Source organism: Dasypus novemcinctus, chromosome 11 (genome assembly GCF_030445035.2).
Source record: "Dasypus novemcinctus isolate mDasNov1 chromosome 11, mDasNov1.1.hap2, whole genome shotgun sequence".
Classification (NCBI taxonomy): Eukaryota; Metazoa; Chordata; class Mammalia; order Cingulata; family Dasypodidae; genus Dasypus; species Dasypus novemcinctus.
In genome coordinates, this window is record NC_080683.1 from 14429135 (window position 1) to 14450609 (window position 21475).

At 53.5% G+C, this 21475-nt stretch overlaps 1 protein-coding gene and 1 long non-coding RNA gene across 2 annotated transcripts in view; one reads left to right on the forward strand and one right to left on the reverse strand.

Annotated features, from left to right (window-relative positions):
- The first annotated feature begins 1512 nt into the window (after positions 1–1512).
- On the forward strand, positions 1513–3243 carry LOC139439981 (uncharacterized). The gene is made up of 2 exons (XR_011650052.1): positions 1513–1820; positions 2699–3243. It is a non-coding gene; the product is annotated as an uncharacterized lncRNA (long non-coding RNA).
- Positions 3244–18827: 15584 nt separating this feature from the next.
- The window catches only part of C11H6orf132 (chromosome 11 C6orf132 homolog), a 32409-nt gene continuing 29761 nt past the window's right edge, over positions 18828–21475 (reverse strand). Inside the window, exon 5 of the mRNA XM_058306717.2 lies at positions 18828–21185. Coding sequence (XP_058162700.1) covers positions 21068–21185 — 118 coding nt within the window. The 3' untranslated portion in view covers positions 18828–21067. The remainder of the gene's footprint in view (positions 21186–21475) is intronic.

A 21475-nucleotide genomic window follows, 5' to 3' on the forward strand; every position in this document is an offset into this window, starting at 1 on the left:
CCCCTGGTCCAGCCTCCTTTCCTACAAGACCTGTCACTGTCATTTCTCCTGCTGCACTAGGACTTGCAGTTCCCACCGCTGCTTGTCGCACCAAGTCCAGACTGCCCGACCTGGCTCTCGAGGTCCTCTGCTGATTGACTCTGTGGTTCTGGCTTTTTCCTAACACTCGCTTTCTTGCATTTATTCAACAAGTTTGGATCTAGGACCTTCCATACATGCCGCACAGGGCTGGGCTCTGAGGGAGCAGTGGTGAGCAAGACAGACATGGTCCTTGTTGCCAAGGAATTCATTCCCTTGGGAAGATGTGCAAAGAGAACAAAATCAGCACCCTGACGGATCATGGAGAAGTGCCGAGCAGGGCGTCCGCAGGGGGCTGCTCTGCCTTGAGTCAAGGCTGTTCTCACCACTGCTGCCTCCCGTGCCTTCAGGGGAGCTCTTCTCCCATCACCTGGACTCTGGCCCACCCTGCCAGCCTCCACGGCCCTCTGCAGACCTCGTTTATCCTTCTCTTCTTCACTCACTCACCTAGCAAACATTTACTGCGCTTCGACCAGATTGCGCATCTCCAGATGTTGGGAGACAGGGAAGCGTCTAGCAAGGTCCCTGCCTCCTCAGAGCATGTGGTCTAGCTAGGGGACAGACAGTTCACAGACAACAGACACATGACGTCAGGTAGTGAAGTCAGGCCCTAAAAGGAAAGCCATAGCACATGGGTCACTGGAAGGTTTTTGTGTTGTTTTTTTTTTGAGGTACCGGCTCTTGAACCCAGGACCTTGTATGTGGGAAGCCAGCACTTAACCACTGAGCTATACTGGCTCCCCCTAGAAGAAAATTTAATAAAGGAATTAATTACTCAAGGTGTGGCCCAGGTACCGGAGACCTCAACGGGTAGTATAGTACCTGGGGCTATCAAGGGGGAGGGAAGGGGGCCAGGCGGCGCGCAGCAACCCTGCAAGGAGGGAGCCAGGGAATAAGTACCCTGACCTGGCCCACCTGCCTGCCTCCTTCCAGGCTCCTGCCTGCATTTGCAGGCTCGGAGCGGTGGACGCTGGCGGGCCTGTCAGCCTCCCGGGGTACGGCGCAGGGTGGGGGAGAGGAGAGTAGGTAGACCTGGAAGGGAAAATGAAAGGAGCGATGGTTTCACAGTATGGCAGTGGATGGAGCTGGGTGCTGACGCGCCGTGCTAGAAAGGGTGGGAAGGAAAGCTCTCTTCAAGGGGGCCCTGCGGGCACTGAGGGCCCCATCGTGTGGAAATGCTGTCCAAGGAGAGGAACAGCAGGTGCACCAGCTCCGAGGCAGGAGTGTGTGTACCTGGGTGGGGAGAGGCTGCTCTGCTCATCCAGAAGCAGGGTAATGGGGGCAGGAGGGACGAGAGAGGGGGCAGGAGCTTTGGAAGTTACCCGAGGGCGCCTCAGGAGGCCTTGGCTTGTGAAAGGACCGTCCTGGCTGCCGGGTAGTGGCCGTCGAGGTGGGAGGGACTGTGCTCCTCTTAGGCGCGTCCCCTTCATTTGGCGTTTCCCACACCAGTTCACGGGGTGGAGCGGGCACCCTAGAAGTGGTGGGTGTTAGTCCTGGCCCCCAGAGAGCCAGCCAGCCGCCTGCAAAGCCTGGAGCGTGGAGGCAGGGAGCATACCTGCAGCCCTTCCTTCCCCGGGGGAGTTAGCGTAGCCAGGGAGACCAAACAAATACACAGGAACCTGTTACAGCATCACTTACCAAGGAAGAGAAGGACGTCTGTCGTTAGAGGGTTGGACTAAAGGGTGAAGCCTGTGCCAAGGGCCTGGTGGGGCAGGGCGAGCCAGCGAAGCTTCCTGGAAGAGGTGAGTGGGGACAAGGTGAGGGCCTGAGGTGGCCCAGGGCAGGCGGGAGGGCAGGTGAGGTGGGGCATTAACCCAGGACGAGGCCGCTGGAGGGGGAGGCACCCCAAGAGGCCAGCCTGCCCCACACAGCCCCTGAGGCTCCTGTGCCCCTCGCCCAGCCTCATCCCACCCTCTTCCCCGCCCCCCCTTTTTCTTTTAGGTACCGGGCAGGGGATTGAACCCAGGACCTCATCGGCGCTCAACCACTGAGCCATATCAGCTCCCCTGAGTTGGTTTTTTCATTTGTTTTGCTTGTTTTTTTTTTTTTGGAGGCACCAGGAACCAAACCCTGGACTTCCCAAGGGAGAAGCAGGCGCTTACCCGCTTAACTGCTTGAGCCACATCCACTCCCCCTTGTCCCTTTTGAGCTAGTTTGATGCCACTTGTAACCAGACTTCTCTCTTGTAAAGCTGGCACTGGCCCTCAGATCGTACCCTGCCACCCTCTCCTGAATGAGGCAGATTATGTTTTGGAGCACACTGGGGTTGCCTCGGGAAAGGGGTCGTCTGAACCGGGGGCCTTCCCTCCCCGTCTCTGGGGGGGTCTTTGTCATTGAGGGCCCCTGGGGACCTGGGCCGCAAGGGGCCCCGTGCCAGCTCCTTTCACCAGGTGAATTAGTGATGAACAGGCTTTGAAATAGAAGGGCCAGGAACTTCAGAGGCTCTGGGGAGTCATTTTGTGGGGATGGGAGATGTGAACTGAGCCCTGTCAGTTATTCGCCTTAATGAAAGAGCCCCCTTGGGTCCCCAAATCTAACCCTCTTTCTGGTGTTTGTTACGCAGTCATTTATGAATTGGCCTCAACCACTGACAGTGAGTTTATCATTCTGTTTTACTCAGGCGCATCCTGAAACAAGTTTTTAATTCTCTGAACGCCAGTTGACAGTGCCCAGGTGCCAGTGGGGGCAGCTGGCTTGAGGGTAAAGATTTGCCATGGACACTCTCAGCCCTGGAAACAAATTGAAGGTATTTTTCCTCTTCTTGGAGCTTGTGGTTTACCATGATCTCTGTTTATTATTAGCTATCCTTTTCCTTATTTATTAAAAGGTCATTTTATTTAATTTTGAATAGATAATATATGTATGCAGTTTAAAATTCTACAAGCTAGAAAAGGATATAAGTGATAACTACGCATCTCCTTCCTCCCTGTTCCCCAGCCTCTAGTTCCCCTCCCTCGAGGCTCCCAGTATGTTGGTATCAACATTATCTGAGAGACAGAATATTCTATGCAAAGGATGTAAATGCTTGTATATATTTTCTCCTCTTTTTATACAAACTATCCATGTGTTTTGGGTTTTCTGTTTGTTGGTTTTTGTTTGTTTCCATTTCTCAGTGGATCTTTGGGCAGTGGTTCCATGTCAATAATAAAGTGCTTCTTCATTCTGTCTCGTGGCTGCCTGACGCTCCATTGCGTGGCTCTACCATCGCTTATTTAACCAATCCCCACTCGATGGACACGTAGTAGTTTCCAGCCTTCTGCTCTCTCCAGCACCGTCGCAGTGCCTAGCTTTGTGCATATGTCATTTCACTGTGTGCCTGCTTCATCTGGACAGATGCTGCTTAGCTCCTCTCGGAAGATGAACCGATTACACTCCCACCTGAGTGCCCATTTCCTTACGCTCTTGCCACCTCGGCGTGCCTTGAAACTTACTGAATTTTGCCATGTGAGAGGTGAAAAATGATGTCTTCTTGCTCATTTGCGTGGGCTTGAGTGTTTTTTTCCTATTTCTTCTATCGTAACAAACAAGTGTGTGTGTATCAGCCAGAGTGCAGTCTGGTGTCCCCCCAGTGGTATGTGCCCTACGTTCCCTCTCATCCGAGAAGGGAGCACAAACTCTTTCGAGGCTGGTACCTCAGGAAAAGCATCCCGGGGCTGGTAACATTCGAACTGAACCTTGAAGTTGGCCAAGTCTGGCAAAGGAAGGAAGGACATTCCAAGCAGAGAGAAAGGAGAACATAGTATATGAGGGGAGCAGCAAGGGCTGAGTGCAGAAACAGAGTTTGAAGGTGGACGCCCAAGGCCTCACAGACCCCACTGAGGGGTTTGTGTTTTGACCCTGTAAGGTCAGGGGTGCAGATGAGAACCAAGATGTATTTTGGAACACATCCATTTACTGAGCACTTGCTCCATGCCGGACATTCTGCCAAGCACTTTGCACAGGTTGTCTTTTAATCCGTACAAGTACCTAATGAGATGGGTGCGGTTATTATCCCCATTTACACGAGCATCATCTCCTTTACTAATAGGACTATTATTTCTGGTGCTTAACAGAAGAGGAAACAGGTTAGGGACCTTGCTCAAGGCACAAGGCACAGCTGGGCTTTGAGCCCTGCTCTCTCCCAACCCCGCTCCACCCACTGCCCCTGGAGAGCAGCAGGTGCAAGTGGGCTCATTCACCCGGTGGTAGGTGGCGTTGCCTCTGCCCCACCCTGAAGGGGGCAGGGCCTGCCCCTGGGAGCAATTCCCAACATGCACCCCATGATACCAGTCGCCGAGGTACCTTCCCAGAGTTACCCTCTTCTGCCCTTGCTCTTTTTTCCACCTCTCGGAGGTCATTTCGTATTGGTCCATTTGTTTCTTTGCCTGCAGAATGGTCCATTAGGTCATATCATAATTTGTTACAAGTTCTCTATTTAGAGAGATTTAAAATATTTCCAGCAAACCATGAGGCAGTGACATGATGCCATTTTGCTGGTCTACCTGTAGGCTGACTTTCTGGCGGTGGAATTCCTAGCCCACAGTATATGCACTTAACATTTTGTAGCCGTTATCAACTTCTGTCCTTAAGAGCTGCCCCAGTTTAGCCTCCCCACACCCTAGCCCATACCATGGGTGATCAAACTTTGAATCTTTTGCCAATTTAAGTGAAAAATGGTAGCTTTAGTCTGCCTTTCTGTTATTATAACTAAGATGGGCTTCTCCATGGTGTGATTTTAAAATACATCGTCCGCTGTACAACTGCCTGGCCGAGGAGAGAGCCAAGATGTTTTCCCTCCCACAGCTTTCTCCCCAGTCCGTGGAGCACCGGGGCACTCTCAGGTCCTTTCGCTTCAGGAATTGTCCTGGGGCACGCGTGTGTGTGCAGCGGCCGTGGCCTTCTGAAGCCACATTCTCAGGATAAGGAGTAAGCCGTCTAAAACATCACAACTGCTCCACCCATTTGCGCGATCCCCTCACCGATGCCAGAAGCTGCCCCCTTTCCAGGATCACCCCCCACTGAAAATCCAAATAGGATAAGCAAAGCAGTTCTCTTTCTCTCTTCCCCATGTCCCTTGAACCAGATACTTTCTGGAGAATTAACAGACTTGGTCCTGAGCTACCAAGCTCTCCCCGAGGTGATGCGTCTCCAGGAGAACACACAGGCCAGAAAAGACACTCATTTAAACAAGCCCAGGATTTGTATTCCTCCCACCCCCCAAATGGCGCAAGTCGCCGTCCGCACAAGCCTGTCAGGGCCAGCAGAGCCGGGCCAGGCCCTGCCGCGCTCCCCTGGGCAACAGGCCAGCCGCAGCCGTCTGGTCAGTCCTTCAGCCACCCAGGACACCAGCCCTGTCTCCATGGGGCCCAACACTTGACCTTCACCGCCCCGCATAACAGTTTGTCCCTCCTCTCAGGGGCCCTCTTCGCAGAGCCCAAGTGTGCGCGCCTGCGGCCTCTCCTGAAGCTTCCCCCTGGCTTCCCGGAAGGCCCTGGGACTCGGGGACCACGCCGGGGAGAGCGTCCTCAGCCTGTGGGAGGAGGCCTGCGTCCCTTCCCAGCTCTCAGGAGCGGTGTGTCCCGGCAGGGCCTGGCTGTACTGCCATCTCCAGCGCACCCACCTTGGCCGTGTTAGACCAGTCTCAGCCCACAACCCCCCATTCCGCTCTCCCTTCTGCTCCTGGGTCTCTCTCCCTCAATATAATTTTTATATAATTTAAATAATAACAGCTCGCAGTTATACAGCAATTACTGTGTGTCAGACATTTTTATATTTATTTTTATTTTGAGGTACCAGAGCCTGGGGATTGAACCCAGGTCCTCGTATGTGGGAAGCCGGCGCTCAGCCACTGAGCCACATCGACTCCCCTGAGTTGGTTTTTCCATTTATTTGCTTGTTGTTTTTGGTTTGTTTGTTTTTTAGGAGGCCCCAGAAACCGAATCTGGGACCTCCCATGTGGGAAGCAGGCGCTCAACTGCTTGAGCCACATCCAATCCCCAGACACTGTTTTTATTTTTATTTTTTTATTTTTTTTAAAGATTTTTCTAAAAATTTATTTCTCTCCGCCCCCCGCCCCCAGTTGTCTGCTGTCTGTGTCCATCTACTGTAGGTTCTTTTCTTTTTAAAGATTTATTTTTTATTTATTTCTCTCCCCTTCCCCACCCCCAGTTGTCTGCTCTCTGTGTCCATTCGCTGTGCGTTCGTCTGTGTCCACTTGTATTCTTGTCAGCAGCACTGGGGATCTGTATGTCTTTTTTTGTTGTGTCATCTTGTTGTGTCAACTCTCCGTGTGTGCGGCACCATTCCTGGGCAGGCTGCACTTTCTTTTGCACTGGGCGGCTCTCCTTATGGGGCGCACTCCTTGCGTGTGGGGCTCCCCTACGCGAGGGACACCCCTGCGTGGCAGGGCACTCCTTGCACGCATCAGCGCTGCACGTGGGCCACATAGGTCAGGAGACCCTGGGTTTGAACCCTGGACCTCCCATATGGTCGGCAGATGCTCGATCAGTTGAGACAAAGCCACTTCCCCTGTGTCTCTTTTTGTTGCGTCATCTTGCTGTGTCAGCTCTCTGTGTGTGCGGCACCACTCCTGGGCAGGCAGCACTTTTTTACACAGGGTGGCTCTCCTTATGGGGCGCCCTCCTTGCGTGTGGGGCTCCCCTACACAGGGGACACCCCTGCGTGGCACTGTACTCCTTGTGCACATCAGCACTGCGTGTGGGCCAGCTCACCACACATGTCAGGAGGCCCTGAGTTTGAATCCTGGACATCCCGTGTGGTAGGCGGACACTCTTTCAGTTGGGCCAAATCTGCTTCCCAGACGCTGTTTTTATTTATTTATTCATTTTTTTTTTTTTTAAAGATTTATTTATTTTATTTAATTTCCCCCCCTCCCCTGGTTGTCTGTTCTTGGTGTCTATTTGCTGCGTCTTGTTTCTTTGTCCGCTTCTGTTGTCGTCAGCGGCACGGGAAGTGTGGGCGGCGCCATTCCTGGGCAGGCTGCTCTTTCTTTTCACGCTGGGCGGCTTTCCTCACGGGCGCACTCCTTGCGCGTGGGGCTCCCCTACGCGGGGGACACCCCTGCGTGGCACGGCACTCCTTGCGCGCATCAGCACTGCACATGGCCAGCTCCACACGGGTCAAGGAGGCCCGGGGTTTGAACCGCGTCCTTACCCCATCTCTAAAGGTTGAGCGCCGAAATGGGGGGTAGGGGTAGGGGAAGCCAGGAGGTCTGTGGCCACTCCTGTCCACTCCTGTCCACTGCTGATCCAGCTGCAAGTGACTTCGTTGCTCCAAGTCTCACCTTTTCCATCCATAAAGTGGATAATAAAACCTCAACTGTTTATTTAGATGGGAGCGGATGTGGTCAAGCAGTTGAGCACCTGCTTCCCACATGGGAGGTCTAGGGTTCTGTTCCCGGTGCCGCCAAAAAACAAAAACAAACGAAAAGAAACAACTCAGGGGAGCTGATGTGGCTCAGTGGTTGAGTGCCAGCTTCCCACATGTAAGGTCTTAGGTTCAATCCCCGGCCCCCATACCTCAAAAAAATTTTTTTTATTTATAGATGAGGTGTTGAAGGTGGTCTCTTTCTTCCTGGAGGCACGCAGTGAGAATGAGCCACAGGAACCGGAAGTGTTACTCCGCGTCGGGACCTACGCCTTTGCTTAGTTCACAGATTGCTGAGGAGGGAGAGAAAGGGTGAAGGAGGAGGCCAGCGAGCTTGGTGTTGGTACCAGGGAGTGTATGGCTCTGCCCTCTATGGAAAGTTTACATGTGCTCGTCCCCTGTCCCAGGAAAGCCTAGTCAGAAATAGCCGGAGGCCAGCCCGGGGCCCCAGGAGCCACCTCGGGCCCGTAAACTCCTCACCCACCCCCAGCAGGAGCAGTGGGTAACACTCTCACCACCGTCTCTTTTCCCGCACACACCCCTGCCTCTTCCATCTGATCCTTTCCAGAAGTCAGTCTGGTCATGACATTCAGCCTGGTGGGACCTACGAGCTTCCAAACCAAGCCCCTCAGGACACTAAGGCCAACGGAAGCTGCAGGGACCCACCCGAGTTCACAGAGCTCCCGTTGGAGGGGCCAGAATTGAGATTAGAACTCAGGACTCCTTCGAGGCTCTAGGCAGCTCCCACAGAGCTACCCCTCTCCCAACACTGGGAGTGAGTCTCCCCAGAGATGGGGGGGCGTGTGGGGCAGCACAGGGGCCCTGGGACCCCCAAGATCAGCAGACTTCAGCCCCAGTCTTTCACATGGGGCATCTCCTTGGTGGGGTTATTTTTACTGAAAAACTTTGGAGAAAAAGTTTTATAGTTGAATAAGTGTAAGGAAATAAGGTGTCAAATGTACATGAGAAATAAAGCCTTGTGGAAAAAAATTTTTTTGAGGTACCAGGGGTGGGGGATTAAACCTGGGACCTTACATGTGGGGAACCAGTGCTCAACCACTGAGTCACATCAACTTCCCCGAGTTGGTTTTACAGTTTGTTTTTTGCTTGTTGTTTCTTTGTTCCTTTTCAGGAGGCACCTGGAACTGAACCTGGGACCTCCCATGCGGGAGGGGGGCGCTCAGGGACTTGAGCCACATCTGTTTCCCTGCTGTTTTTTGTGTGTTTTTTTTTACCAGCAGTCTTCAGGCTTCCCTCTAAAGCTTGGGAGGTGGGTTGGCATATTTGTTTGCTCCCCTTTTCTTTTTGGAAATCTTGGTGGAAAAATATTATAAACTCTGGTCTAATGAACAGCCCTGTCATTAACCATGCACTCATGAGAACCAGTTCCTTTTTTTTTTTTTTTTTAAAGATTTATTTTTTATTTATTTAATTCCCCTCCCCTCCCCCGGTTGTCTGTTTTCTGTGTCTTTTTGCTGCGTCTTGTTTCTTTGTCCGCTTCTGTTGTCGTCAGCGGCACGGGAAGTGTGGGCGGCGCCATTCCTGGGCAGGCTGCTCCCTCCTTTGCACTGGGCGGCTCTCCTTATGGGTGCACTCCTTGCGCGTGGGGCTCCCCTACGCGGGGGACACCCCTGTGTACCACAGCACTCCTTGCGCGCATCAGCACCGCGCATGGGCCAGCTCCACACGGGTCAAGGAGGCCCGGGGCTTGAACCGCGGGCCTCCCATGTGGTAGACGGACGCCCTAACCACTGGGCCAAAGTCCGTTTCCCTGTTCCTTTTTTATATTTCTTCCTACCCCACAGTAGATTAGGAGCAGTTTATAACAAAAAATAATAAAATGAGAAAATATATGAAATTAAAAAGCAGGACAAGGGTAAAATAGACATTAAGTTAACCAACATGGGAAGGAGGGAGAAGGCTAGGAATAAATAAGTAAATATATTGTACATCAGATGGTGATGATGCTGAGCAAAAAAATAAAGAAGGTATGGGTATAAGGAGTGTGTAAGTACTGCTCTTACATGGGGTAGTTAGGGAAAGCCTGGCCTCTCTAAAGGGTAACATCTGGAGACCAGATAACTGGAAACGAGCATTCAGCGATGACAGAACAGCAAGTGCAAAGGCCCTGAGGCAGGAGTGGGCTCAGTGTTTAAGGGATGCACTGTGGTACATGGTACGTCATGGGAGCAAGGGCTCAGGGTCAACGGCATCTCTCAGCAAATGCCTGTTTTACTGTGTACACAGCACAAAGGGTCCAAAAGAGCAGGAGGAAGAGATCCCATTGTGGCGGGTCTCCCAGGGAGGCCAGCTGCTCTAGTCAGTGGACTGCAAGTCTGCGCACCCCACTTCGAGTCGCAGGGGCGCGGCATCTGGGTTGGAGGGTTGACGATTTACACTCTGTGGGGAGGGGGCCTGCCACTGAGAATTCCTGCCTGTGTGAGCATCCGGGGCTGCTTGGTCCCCGATTCCACACTTGAGGTCTGGTCAGGCCTTTTCATTCAACCTGACATCCCACCGCCCACCCCCAGAGGTGGGATGGAAACAGACCGAAACGTCACACAGCAGAAGAGGCGGCACGGGGCTAGGCGAGCGCTGGAGCCACAGCCGAGCGCGTGTCCGTGGCTCCCCAACCCGGCTAGTGTGCAGTGGTTAAGGGACAGCGTGACGGGAGGACTGTCAGACGTGAGGGAGGACAGACCGTGTGGGGTCTTCCGCGTTGCCCGTGAGGGAGGTGGGGAGCCTTGGGGGCTTTGAGCAGAGGAGGGGGGCCATCTGACCTAATAACAGGGACATCCGGGAGGCGCCTGGAGCATAGACTTTCATTCCAAGGATGGAAGCAGGGAATCCAGGCAGGAGGCAAAAAAATAATTGTGACTTGGATTAAGAGGGTGGCAATTGAGGAGGTAAGAAATGGCCAGCAATGGAGGGCGTATCTTAAGGTACAGCTGCCAGATTTACTGATGGGTTGGACACGGGATATGAAAGAGTGGCCAAGGCTGCCTGCAAGTTTGGGCCTGAGCCCCTGGAAGCGTGCAGTTGCCCTTCAGAGATGAGAAGCGTACGGCACGGGGGGTTGGGACGGCCAGGTGGCAGTCGGGAGCTCAGCCGGGAGCCTGTGCAGTGTGACATGCCCCTCGCCAGCCAAGTGGCGATGTTGAGTAGGCAGCACGCTGTCGGTGAAATTCAGAGACCGCCAGCAGCCATCGGGGTACGATTATTGGAGGATAATCGTCTGTTTTGCAGGGCTTGACCTTCCAGTGGTGCGGGCTGCTCCACGGAGAGCACCTGTCTAGAATACCTGGGGGGCTGCAGTTCCTACCTCGCTGAACATCCAAGATGTCACTGGGTGTCGTTTTGCCTCGTTGTGTTATTTGGTGCACCAGCAGTCCCTGGCCCCTGCCAGCTCTCCTAGATAGATGTACGGTGGGGGGTGGGTAGGGAGTGGCTTGTTTAGGTGGTTTTCCCTGGGGAAGCCTGGCCTGCCAGGACGTAGAAACACCTCTAGTGTGGTGCCGTGTCAACCTAAATTAAGATTCATTGGACAGACTTACAGGCAAGACAACAGCAAAGGCACTTGCTTCTCTGAGCTCTTATCGCATGGAAAGGTGTGCTTGGGCAGCCTGAGCCGGAAACACTGCAGTAAGTCCTCTGCTGTCCCCTAGCTCAGTGGGAGGGGCGCTGGGAGGGGTAGGGAACGTCTGCTCCACTGTCACAACGGGGCTCCCTGGTGGAGCAAGAGGGTACCTTTGGAGCTCAGGCACTGGAATCACCCAGAAGCCTCATAGCTCTCCCTTGAACCACCTGGGACCTGCTGAGCTGACCTCGTGCTAGGTTGTGAAAAAAAGGAGAGAATGAGTCTTCTCCCCTCAGGGTTTCTTTTTCTCTCTCTCTCTCTCTTTTTTTTTTTTTTTGAGGTATGGAGGGCTAGGGATTGAACCTGGGGCCTCATGTGTGGGAAGCTGGCTCTCAACCACTGAACCACATCCACTTCCAAGTTGGTTTTATCGTTTGTTTTCTTGTTTCTTTGTTTTCTTGATCCTCAGGAGGCATCAGGAACTGAACCCAGGACCTCTCATGTGGGAGGCAAGTGCTCAACTCTTGAGCCACACCTGCTCCCAGGGTTTCCCTATTCCCACTATTCATATAACTTCTTGGGGCCTCAGTTTCTTTATCTGTTAAGGTCCTTCAAGGATTATGAAACAGGTTTGCTTTCCAAACCCTTTCCAGCCCCAGAGGCGGCATCTCTGACCACCTCCACCAAAGCCTCCTCCCACACAGCCATCACGCTGGGGTCCTGGGTGCCCCAGGCCGGAAGACCAGGGGTTCAGCTGGACTCCAGGGCCAGCACGCTAGACATTTGGGCCTGGGTCATTCTGAGTTGTGAGGCTGTCCTGTGCACTGCGGGACACTCAGCAGCAGCCCTGGCCTCTGCCCACCGAAGGCCCTTAGGATCCCCCCAGCGGTGCCAACCAAAAATCCTCGGGGTGGGGGGCAGGCACAGTTGCCCCGGTCGAGAACCACTGAGCAAAAATAAAGCTGGAGGGTTGCATGTTCAGCACCAGCAAGAAGCTGGTAGAAAAGAATTGGGGGAAGCAGGGATTTCCCGCCCCCGTTATATCTCACTGTATCTTCAGCTCCTTCCTCTGTTTAATTTCCCGAAGGTCAGACCCCACAGGAATGCTCTGGAAGACACTGTTGAGTAACACTTAAGAGCTCCAGGGTCAGCTACTTGCCTAGGAGTTCTGGCTCTGCCTCTTGCCAGCTCTGTGACCTTGGGCAAACTGGGATAACAAAATTACCTATCTCCTGCGGTTGTTGGAGGATCACTTAAAGTATTATTAGTATGTGGGCGTGCTTAGAACAGTGCCTGGTACACAAGTTGTCGCAGGTCAGGTTCTCTGGGAGACAGTGGGGTTCAGGAAGTTTCCTGGGGAGTGCCTTCAGGAGCTGCACCCGTGGGGAAGGAAAGGCAGCAGGGTGGGGCAGAGGTACGCTGCTGCTGGATGGCCCTTGAGAGTTACAGGGACCACTGAATGTGGGCAACTCCCAGGGAGGGGTGCGGCCTTGCAGGAGGCAGCAGGCTCACACGGGAAGGGCAGTTCCAGGAGTGGGACTCAGCTGAGAGCTGGGGTGGCCGCCCGCCCAGCAGCCCGGGGCGGGCGCTGGGAGAGGCGGAGGGGTCTCTGGGCAGCACAGCACAGCACAGCATCCACCGTGTGGGCTACAGGGCAGTCATTATTAGGTGGCTAAATATAAATAGACGAGAAAGCCCCTTTAAAGTACCGTGGACGCATAAGGACTTACTTTCAGCCTAACAGTGACCGCCCCCCACCCCAGCACCCTGCGCAGCCTGAGCTGCTTTCCCCTCTTATGGCTGTCCCTGGAGAGGTGCCGTCCCACCTGCCCCGATCTGCTGCCGTCCTCTCAGAGGCAGCCTCCAGCCATGTGGCCTTGACAAGGCCCCTTGATCTGTGTGGAGTGTAGTTTCTTCACTGGTAAACGTGTGTGTGTGTGTGTGTGTGTGTGTGCTACTTCCTCCCTCAGAGGGCGCTGATGCTTAAAGGTATACTGGTTCTTAAAGTGTGGTCCCTGCGCCATCGGGACTGGCAGCATTACCTGGGAACTTGTGAGAAATGTGAATTCTCTGCCCCACCCCAAGCCAAATGAATCAGAAACTCTGGAAACACACATCCCGGGAATCTGTGTCTTTTACAAGTTCTCCAGTGATTCCGACTCACACTCAAGCTTGAGAGTTACTGATGTACCAGACAGGGCTTAGCTCCGTGCCGGGACCCCAGGAGGAGCCCTGTCACCTCAGTCCAACCTGAATCTGCACCTGAACGCCACCCCTACCTTTGAGCTCAGGTGCCTGCGACCAGAGCGCCACCTGCTGGTTCACGCCTTGCTCTGAGCGCGCACGTGAGGCTCACAAAGCACTGAATACCCGGGTAGGGACCTGTGAGTGAGGCGCGAGCGCCGGGCGCCAGAGCAAAGGACACAGATACCCTCTCCTTGCGGCCCCTCCATTCTCCCTGGGAAAGCACATTGAAGAGAAAGGTCACCAAAAGACAGCAGCTTTGGGTGTTGTGTTTGTCAGCAATACCGGGTGCCTTTTACCAAACTCGTTGACAAGTATGGGAAGGATGCAGGCTGTGTAGGAAACACAAGCAAACGGACAGCGGCGTTCCTTCCTCTGCCCACCCCTGCACGTGGTCTCACCACGATCACAGGGCTGGAAATCTTCACCCAGAGGGCAGCCTTGAGGGGTCACTAGGCCCCAGGAGGGCCCACCCAGAAGGCAAGGCTGCCATTGGCCCATGGGGTCACCTGCTCTATTGGGCTACCAGGCTCTCCTGGGTGGGGAACTTTGTATCCTTCCGCTCTTTATTCCAGTTACTTGTGTGTGTGTGTGAGAGAGAGAGAGGGGGGCTCAGGAAATAAACTAAGGCAACAATGAAAAGAAGAGGCAGGAGATACTTCTATGCAGTGAGGAAAGGTGAAGAGAGTGGGAAGGCTCAGGGTATGGAAAACAAGATTGAAGCAACCCACGTTTCAAGAATGAGAAGGCGTGCCGCACAGATGGTTGTTAGCTGTGTCCACTCTTCCGAGGGTAGCACGAGGGCTAACTGTCCTATGCTGAGGTGGGGTCCCCGCTTTGTGCTTAGGGCCCTGCTGGGTCCTGAGAACCCTGTGGGGAGCTAGGTCTTTAATGAAAACAAAACCTAGAGCAGTGGGTTTTCCTCTCGTAGGAGGGCTCTCTGGGGAACAGGTTGGTACGGAGCCTCTGCCTCTCCCTCTCCTGGGGATTCGCTAATTCTCCCACTGGCTTCTGCTGGTCTGGCCTCCCGAGGCGCTGCTCCTTCTCTATTCTCTGATCTACATTTGACAGAAACCTTCCCCTTGTCTCTGTAGCACTGCTGAAGTAGGCTGGAACGCTCAAAATAACATTACTGGGGAGCAGATGTAGCTCAAGTGACTGAGTGCCTGCCTCCCATATATGAGGTCCCGGGTTGAATTCCTGGTCCCTCCTAAAAACAACAAAAACAAACAAATGAAAAAGGCAATTCACCTTGGCTTTTTGGGAACAGATGTAGCACAGGGGTTGAGCACCGGCTTCCCATGCACAAGGTCATGGGTTCAATCCCTGGTGCCTCCTTAAAAAAAAAAAAAACAATTACTGGAGTCTAGAGAAGATCAAAAGGGAAATACAAAGTCTCCTGGAAGGTTGGAGTGGCACGCTCCAGGGGGCCAGCTCGCTCTCAGACAGAGGCCTGTCCTGTTCTGAGGGCTGCCTGAGCTCCCCACACCCAGGCCCTTTAAGGGCCAGAAGGACCCCACCAGGCACCATCACTTCTTGGCATTCATTGTGCCCACTTGGAGGGCGCCTGTCACTGCCCACCGGCCAGGAGCTACACCAAGGCATCTTGACGCCTTTATGATGAAACCTTAGAGATCCATCCCTAAGGCCATCACTTAGAGCCATCCAAGAATCTCAGTACAAGATGATTAGGGTTACACACATCTAGAAACAAGAAGGTTAGGCAGTTATAACTCCACAGGAGGCGTGGTCTTTGCCCCCAGGCTTACTAAAGTTACACCAGTGAAACAGAGACTAGTGCTTAACAGTATTAAGTACTAAGATATATTCATTCAACAAACGTATTGAGTACCTGCTAGTGCCAGGAGCAGTGCTGAGGATACCGTTGTGAATAAAACAGGCAGCCCCCTTTTTTGGTGGAACTTACAAGCTCCTGGGAGAGGAGAAGCAGAACATGTAACAACGGTGTGTGTGTTTGCTGGGGGCAGGCTGCAGTGGGAGGTGGTCGGCGGGGAAACCTGAGGCCTGAAAGATGAAGAGCCACCACGGGAAGTGGGCGCAGAGGTGCTGGGGAGGGGGAGGTCTCGAGCAGCACAGGCTGGCTCTTGAAGGAGTCAGCCTTGAGGAGGCAGGACTGAAGCAGTGAGGCGAGAACGGATATTGTGGGGTGGTGGGGCCATCTCTCTGGCTGCTCTGGTCTCCCAATTGTGTGAGAAGGGAGAATGATTCCTTTCTGGAGAGGCTGGATTTGAGTGGATGCTAGGCATCCACAGGGACGTTCAGGAGGCACTTTCAGAGTTAGACTTCAGATGCAGATGAGAAGTGGGGGGATGAGGGGGTGAAACTCAGTCACTATAAGGGGGCGGGTGATGGAGAGCACCAGGAGACAGGAAGGACCAGAGGGCACTGTTTTGTAGAAGCTCAGAGAAAGTTTCTGGGGGGTAGGGGAGGGGTCCTCTGTGCCAAATGCTAAGTTTCTGGGGCTCTGAGAATTGGGCAGGGGAGTATAGGATTATCCTGTAAATGAGGTTTCCATAATGCAATGCCTTGCCCACTCTCTAAGCCAAACTCAGTATGTAAATGCATTGCCTTCTCCCACAGTGGGACATGACTCCTGGGAATGAGCCTCCCTAGCGCTGAGTGATTACTACCAAGCACTAACTGGAGAGGCAATTAGAAAGAGACCTCAAATAAAAGGGTCAACTCAGACCAGCAGAATATCTCAGCCTACATATTGGATCAAGTGTTAAAACCTGCTCTTTGACCTTGAATAAAAGGGGGAAATGGCAACGACAAATGAATTGATATGGCTAAGTCATCCAAAAAGATTCAGGAGGTCATCAGAGCGGTCATGCTTACGCACACCTCAGCAGGACCCCAGAAAAAGCCAAAGTAGATACAACCCTAGGTACTGGTTCTCCTGAAGGCTATGGAGATCCACAGGGTATATAGTCATGGCAGATGGATCTGGAGCTCTGTGCCATGCCAGAGGGCCCTACTTTGGAAATTGTGCTCCTGAGTGTGATAGAGCTGAACTCAGATGTGGCTTTTCTACACATGCCTCTTCTGTCACTTTTATTGAACCTGTGGTTGGCGCTAGGGATGGTCCATACTCAGGGGACTTGAATCTCTGGACTGCCCATGTGCCAGCTGGGCCCTGAGCCTCAGGAGAGTGGTGACTCCTACTCTCTGGTTCGTTGGCCTTACCCAGGTGAAGATGGTCAACCACCACAACAGGCAATCAAGAATGCCTACAACTGTAAGCAGAGGAACTGCATCCATCATCCATGTGGAATCTAAGCCCCCTCTTGATCTAGAGGTGGAGGTGACATCGCCATCCCAGGGTCCACAGAATGGAGGAATAAAATATTGACTAGAGTGGACTTACTGATATTCTACTATAAAACTATTGTGACGAGTAATAGAAGAAATTTTAGCATCGAGGTGGAGAAAGTGGCCACAGTAGTTGCTGAGGGCAGGGAGAGGGTAGAAGAACTGTGATGTGGGGCATTCTGGGGACTTGGAGTTGTCCTAAATGATATTGCAGGGTCAGATGCTGGACATTATAGATCCTGCCATAACCCACTGAATGTACTGGGGGAGAGTGTGAACTACAGGGTAAACTATCATCTGTGTAGTGCAGCAGTGCCCCAAAATGTGTTCACCGAGTGCGATGAGTGTGCCGCAATGATGAGGGAGGTTGTTAGTGTGGGAGGAGTGGGGTGGGGGGTATACAGGAACCTCTTATATTTTTTAGTGTAACATTTTTTTTGTGATGTATATATCTTCAAAAAAATACAATTTACAAAAAGGATGTGGTGGGGAGTGGGCTATATGGGAACCTCTTATGTTTCTTGTTTTTTTGTTTTTTAATCTAACATACCTTGTGATCTATTAACTTTAATTTTAAAAATAAGGAAGAAAAATAATGCAATGCCTTGGTCTTCTCTGCCTCCCCTGGAGATGCGCCTTCGCTCACCTTCCTGGCCTCAGACATCCCCGGCCTGCCTGCAGCCAGCGGCCATCCTTGGGCCTGCGGTGGGGGAGGCCCGGGCTCTCTGCCTGGTGTCAGTGGCCACCCACCCCCGGTGCTTGGCTGATGATGGGACACAGCCCTCACCTTTGAGCTGCGGAGAGGAAGGCGGCCACGGGCTGCTGCGGGGGTGAGGAGGTGGGGCGAGCGGGTGGGCAGCGCAGCAGTGCAATGGCCTCTCCCTCACACCTCTGGCTTCCAAAACCACTTCTATTCTACAGTTCCCCTCAGAAGGGAGCTTAAGACTCGCAGGCAGGTAAGTGGAAGCCCCTCCCCTTCAGGACAAGTTTGACCCCAGGGGACGTGGAGCTCCACCAGAAAGGGTCAGGACAGGCCCCCTGGCCCAGTGCTGCCGGCTGCCTGCCGGGGCTGGCCTCACAAGCAGGCTGGGGCTCTGGCGGGGGAGCAGGAGGCGGCTTCAGAAACAGGTGTGGCTAAGCCGAGCCAGGCACATGTGCTCACGGCACCCAGTTTCCTTTTCGAGCACCAAAGCAGCGATACCCTATGAACCCTTCTCCACCCCTACTCTGACAGAAATAGGGGAGGGGAGACAGCATGACTAGAGAGGGATAAATGGGTGCAAATGGATACACCTAGAAGGGAGGCAACAGTGATGAAGTGAGCACATTTTAGTCAGGTAGAGGCGATTTTGAGCAACTCACTTTCCTTCCCGGATCCCTAATCTCACCACCCACAAAATGGAATAAGTAGTCCTACATGCCCAACGCAGCCGAGAGGACTGTCGTGAGTAAATGAGTGGTTGAGCTTTTCAAACAGTCAAGATGAAACGCGCGTTGGTGGCTAACGTGACCCTGGTCACATCCGGTTCTCAGACTCCAGTCTATGGAGCCCAAATTTGGGGGATCTATGGATCACCTGAGCTAATGTGTAAAAACGCAGGTGTGAGCGCCTTTCCGCACTGAAGACCCACAGCTTGCACCAGCTTCTCAAAGAGGTCCGAGACCCAGAGAAATCCAACCCCATCCCCTTTCAGCTGCATGAACTGAGACCCAAGGTCACACAGCTATCAGACGCAGAGCCGGGACGGGGGCCTGGCCTCCCACCCCAGCGCCTCCGTTAGCCCCACTGCTCCCTGCTGCCTCTCCCCCACGAGAGGTGAGTGGAAGGAAGGGTTGGGAGGCGAGCACAGCCAGGCGCAGGGCCCCTGTCCTCACTCCGTGTTACCAGCATGAGGGCATCATGGTGAAGGGGGCGGTGGTGAGACGAGAAAGCTCCAAGGGTGGGAGAGGCCAGGGGGCCTTCCTGGAGGCACAAGTTGTGGAATAAGTGGGTCATCCTAATCTCCCTGTCCCAACAGCCCCCCCACAAAGGACTCAGACAGAGGAGGAAACACACGTCTCTCTCACAACTTGGGATGTTTCCTCTTTTGGAAAAAATTTGGGGAGGGGGTTACAGGGGAATGTGGTAGGAGCAGCTCCGTGGAACAGGCCAAGGCAGATAGGAAGTTCAGAGAATATGTCAAAGCTTTACGGAAAACGGTGAAGGGTCACATACAAATGTAAGGCAGTCGTCAACCCCCAAAATCGTTTATTGAGCAACTACAGTATCTAGGCACGTGTTTGGATGCTTTGCCTGAATCGGCATAAATGTCACCACCTCAGAAGGCCTTGCCTGGCCACCGTTAGAGTATTATCTACTCTCCCTTGTCCCCCAGCTATTCTCTCCCACAGCTCCCTGTTCCTTTCCCTCCTACCACTCTGATTTACGATGTTTCTGTCTGCTCTCTTGTTACCCTCACTCCCCCTACTAGGCTAGTAATCTCGGCAAAGGTGGGGGTCATGTTTGTTGATTGCTATACATCCTTGCTAATAAGCAGTGCCTGCCATCTGGTAGACATTCAAATACTTGTCAATATGAGGTAGGTATTATCATCATGCCTGTTTTTTTCCAGAAGAAACAGGTCCAGAGAGTCAACCTTCAGCCCTGCTCCTTCCTCTTGGGGGATTTGGAGACGGGAAAGTCCAAGGGTCAGAAGAGAAAGTTTGGCCCAGCAAAATAATCTCACCCGTTCACCCACCACCCTGTGCTCAGCGGTCCCCAGCTGAGCTCTCCCAGCTTCTCATCACACTCCAGTAGCTCCGAGTCCTCAGCAGTTCACAGCCACACAGCTGGAGGCCCGTCCAAGCTGGCCTATTTATTTCCCAAGCCAAGCGAGACCCAGCCCTTCCCCTCCCACCCCAGAGAAATATACAGCTGAGAGGCCACACCCTACTCGTCAAGCCTGAACACAGCAGATAAATTAGGGAAGTCTTTTATAAAAACATTGCACAGGGAAAATATGTACATATAGAGAGTGAGCCAGTGCCGGCGTTAGGGTGGGGTTCTCACCTCAACGCCGGGAGCCAGAAACTGCCCCATCAGGGTGGTTGGCCTTGGCCACCTGGGAGCCTGCCCGCCTCTGCACTCTCTCTCCTTGAACTTGCTCACCTGTTGTCCCCCCACCCAGTGCTCGACATGGTCCAACATCTTGTCCCCCAAAGCAACCTGTTTCCTGGCCGCCCCCCTACCAGCTTGCTTCTCTGCGGTGGGCCCCGCCCCTGCCCTTTTTCCTTTCCGAGGCAGCCTGGTTTGGCCTGGCCTCAGGAATTCAGCCCACCAGGACTTGAAGAGAGGGAAGACAGAGGAATGGATCTTGTTTCCTGATGAGGTTGGTGACCATATGTTAGCCAAAGGAGGACACTGTGGCGCAGGGTCTAATTCCCCAGAAACCAAGCTCAAAGCTGAACTGCCCAGGCAAAGGCTGAATGGTCACCCTACTCTGAACTGGCCCAGTCCTACCGCTTGTGACTTTCTTTCCAAAAAAACCCCACTGGCAGCCAACTCCTCCCGGTCCTCTATTCCCATCCCTGCCGCCTCCTGCTCGCCAAGACCTTCCAGCATCTTGAGCACGCATTCTAAGGCCTCAATAATATGGTGACCTGTCGTATCGGGGCTGGGAGGGGAGCTGTGGGGATGAGGCCTCCTCCAAATCCCGAATGGGACCTGGCCTCCTAAGACCTGTTTTCAAGCCCTAGGTCTCTGCACCTCAGGTCCAATCCCCCGAATCGTGGCCACCTGGGTCTGAGAAGTAAAAGCCTGCTTCCCATCCCGAACTTGCCAAGAGTTCTTTTTCTAGGCCTCCCGGTAGCTAAGGCACAACGGAAGGGAAAAATCAATGATCAATCACCCTGTCCCACCCTTGGCAAACAAAAAGCGCTTCTGTTCCAGTGTCAACTCCACACGCTGCCCACTGCTGGACTGGCCTCAAGGCGGCTTCTGCCAGGAATCCCAGGGACAGCCTCTCGGGGTGGCAACTGGTGAACTGGTTGAGACCAAAGAGATCAAGCTGTGGCTTCCTGCCTCTCCTTTGTGAGGGCTGGACAAGCAACCACAGCCGTCTACTGGGTTCCAGTTCAGCGCCCGCCCCTTGCTTTTTGACTGGGTTGGAGGCCATGTTTATAAAATTCCTTTAAATAAGTCTTGCTCAAGCAGCTAGTACCTGATGGCAGGAATCCAGGCTCCAGGCCCTAAAATGTTTCTCCTCTCCTCCCTCCTTCCACCTCCCACCCCCAAAGACAAAAACAGTCCATAGTCACGCCACTGCATTGTGAAACAGAAGTCCACTCTGTTTTTTCCCTGGGCCACTGCTGCTCTGTTGTCCTCCTGTCTTCAAGGAACAGACTGCTTAACAACAATACTTCCCATCCCACCCCCCGCAAAGACAAGTCCCAGATCTGACCCCTCAGAGCAGAGCTGAGTGGACCCCAGCCTCAGGACGTGGCTTTCCGGTAGGCCCCGGAGTAGGCATAGGAGATGGGGTGGCGGGTCCCGGGCCTCACGGTGAAGGTGGTGATCGGGCTGCCGTAGTGGGGGGCACCGTGGGGAGACCTGGGGAAGCACAAGATGGGAGGTTAATGTCTGGCTGATTAGCGAACACACCTCCCACCAGCCCCAGGGCCCAAGGGATGTGGCTCAGCACAGTTGTTTGGGGTTTCTGAGCTCCAGGGTGGGACAGGCTGCTGGCATTTGTTCATCAGATAGAGGGCTGCCCTCAGGATCAAGGCCCCCTGGCCAGAGAGCTCATGCCTAATGCCCCTTGCCTCAGAACTTCTAGCTCCACTTCTAGCTGGTCTGGCTCCAACTCTGTTTTTAGGAAATACCTCCACCCAAGGGCTGCC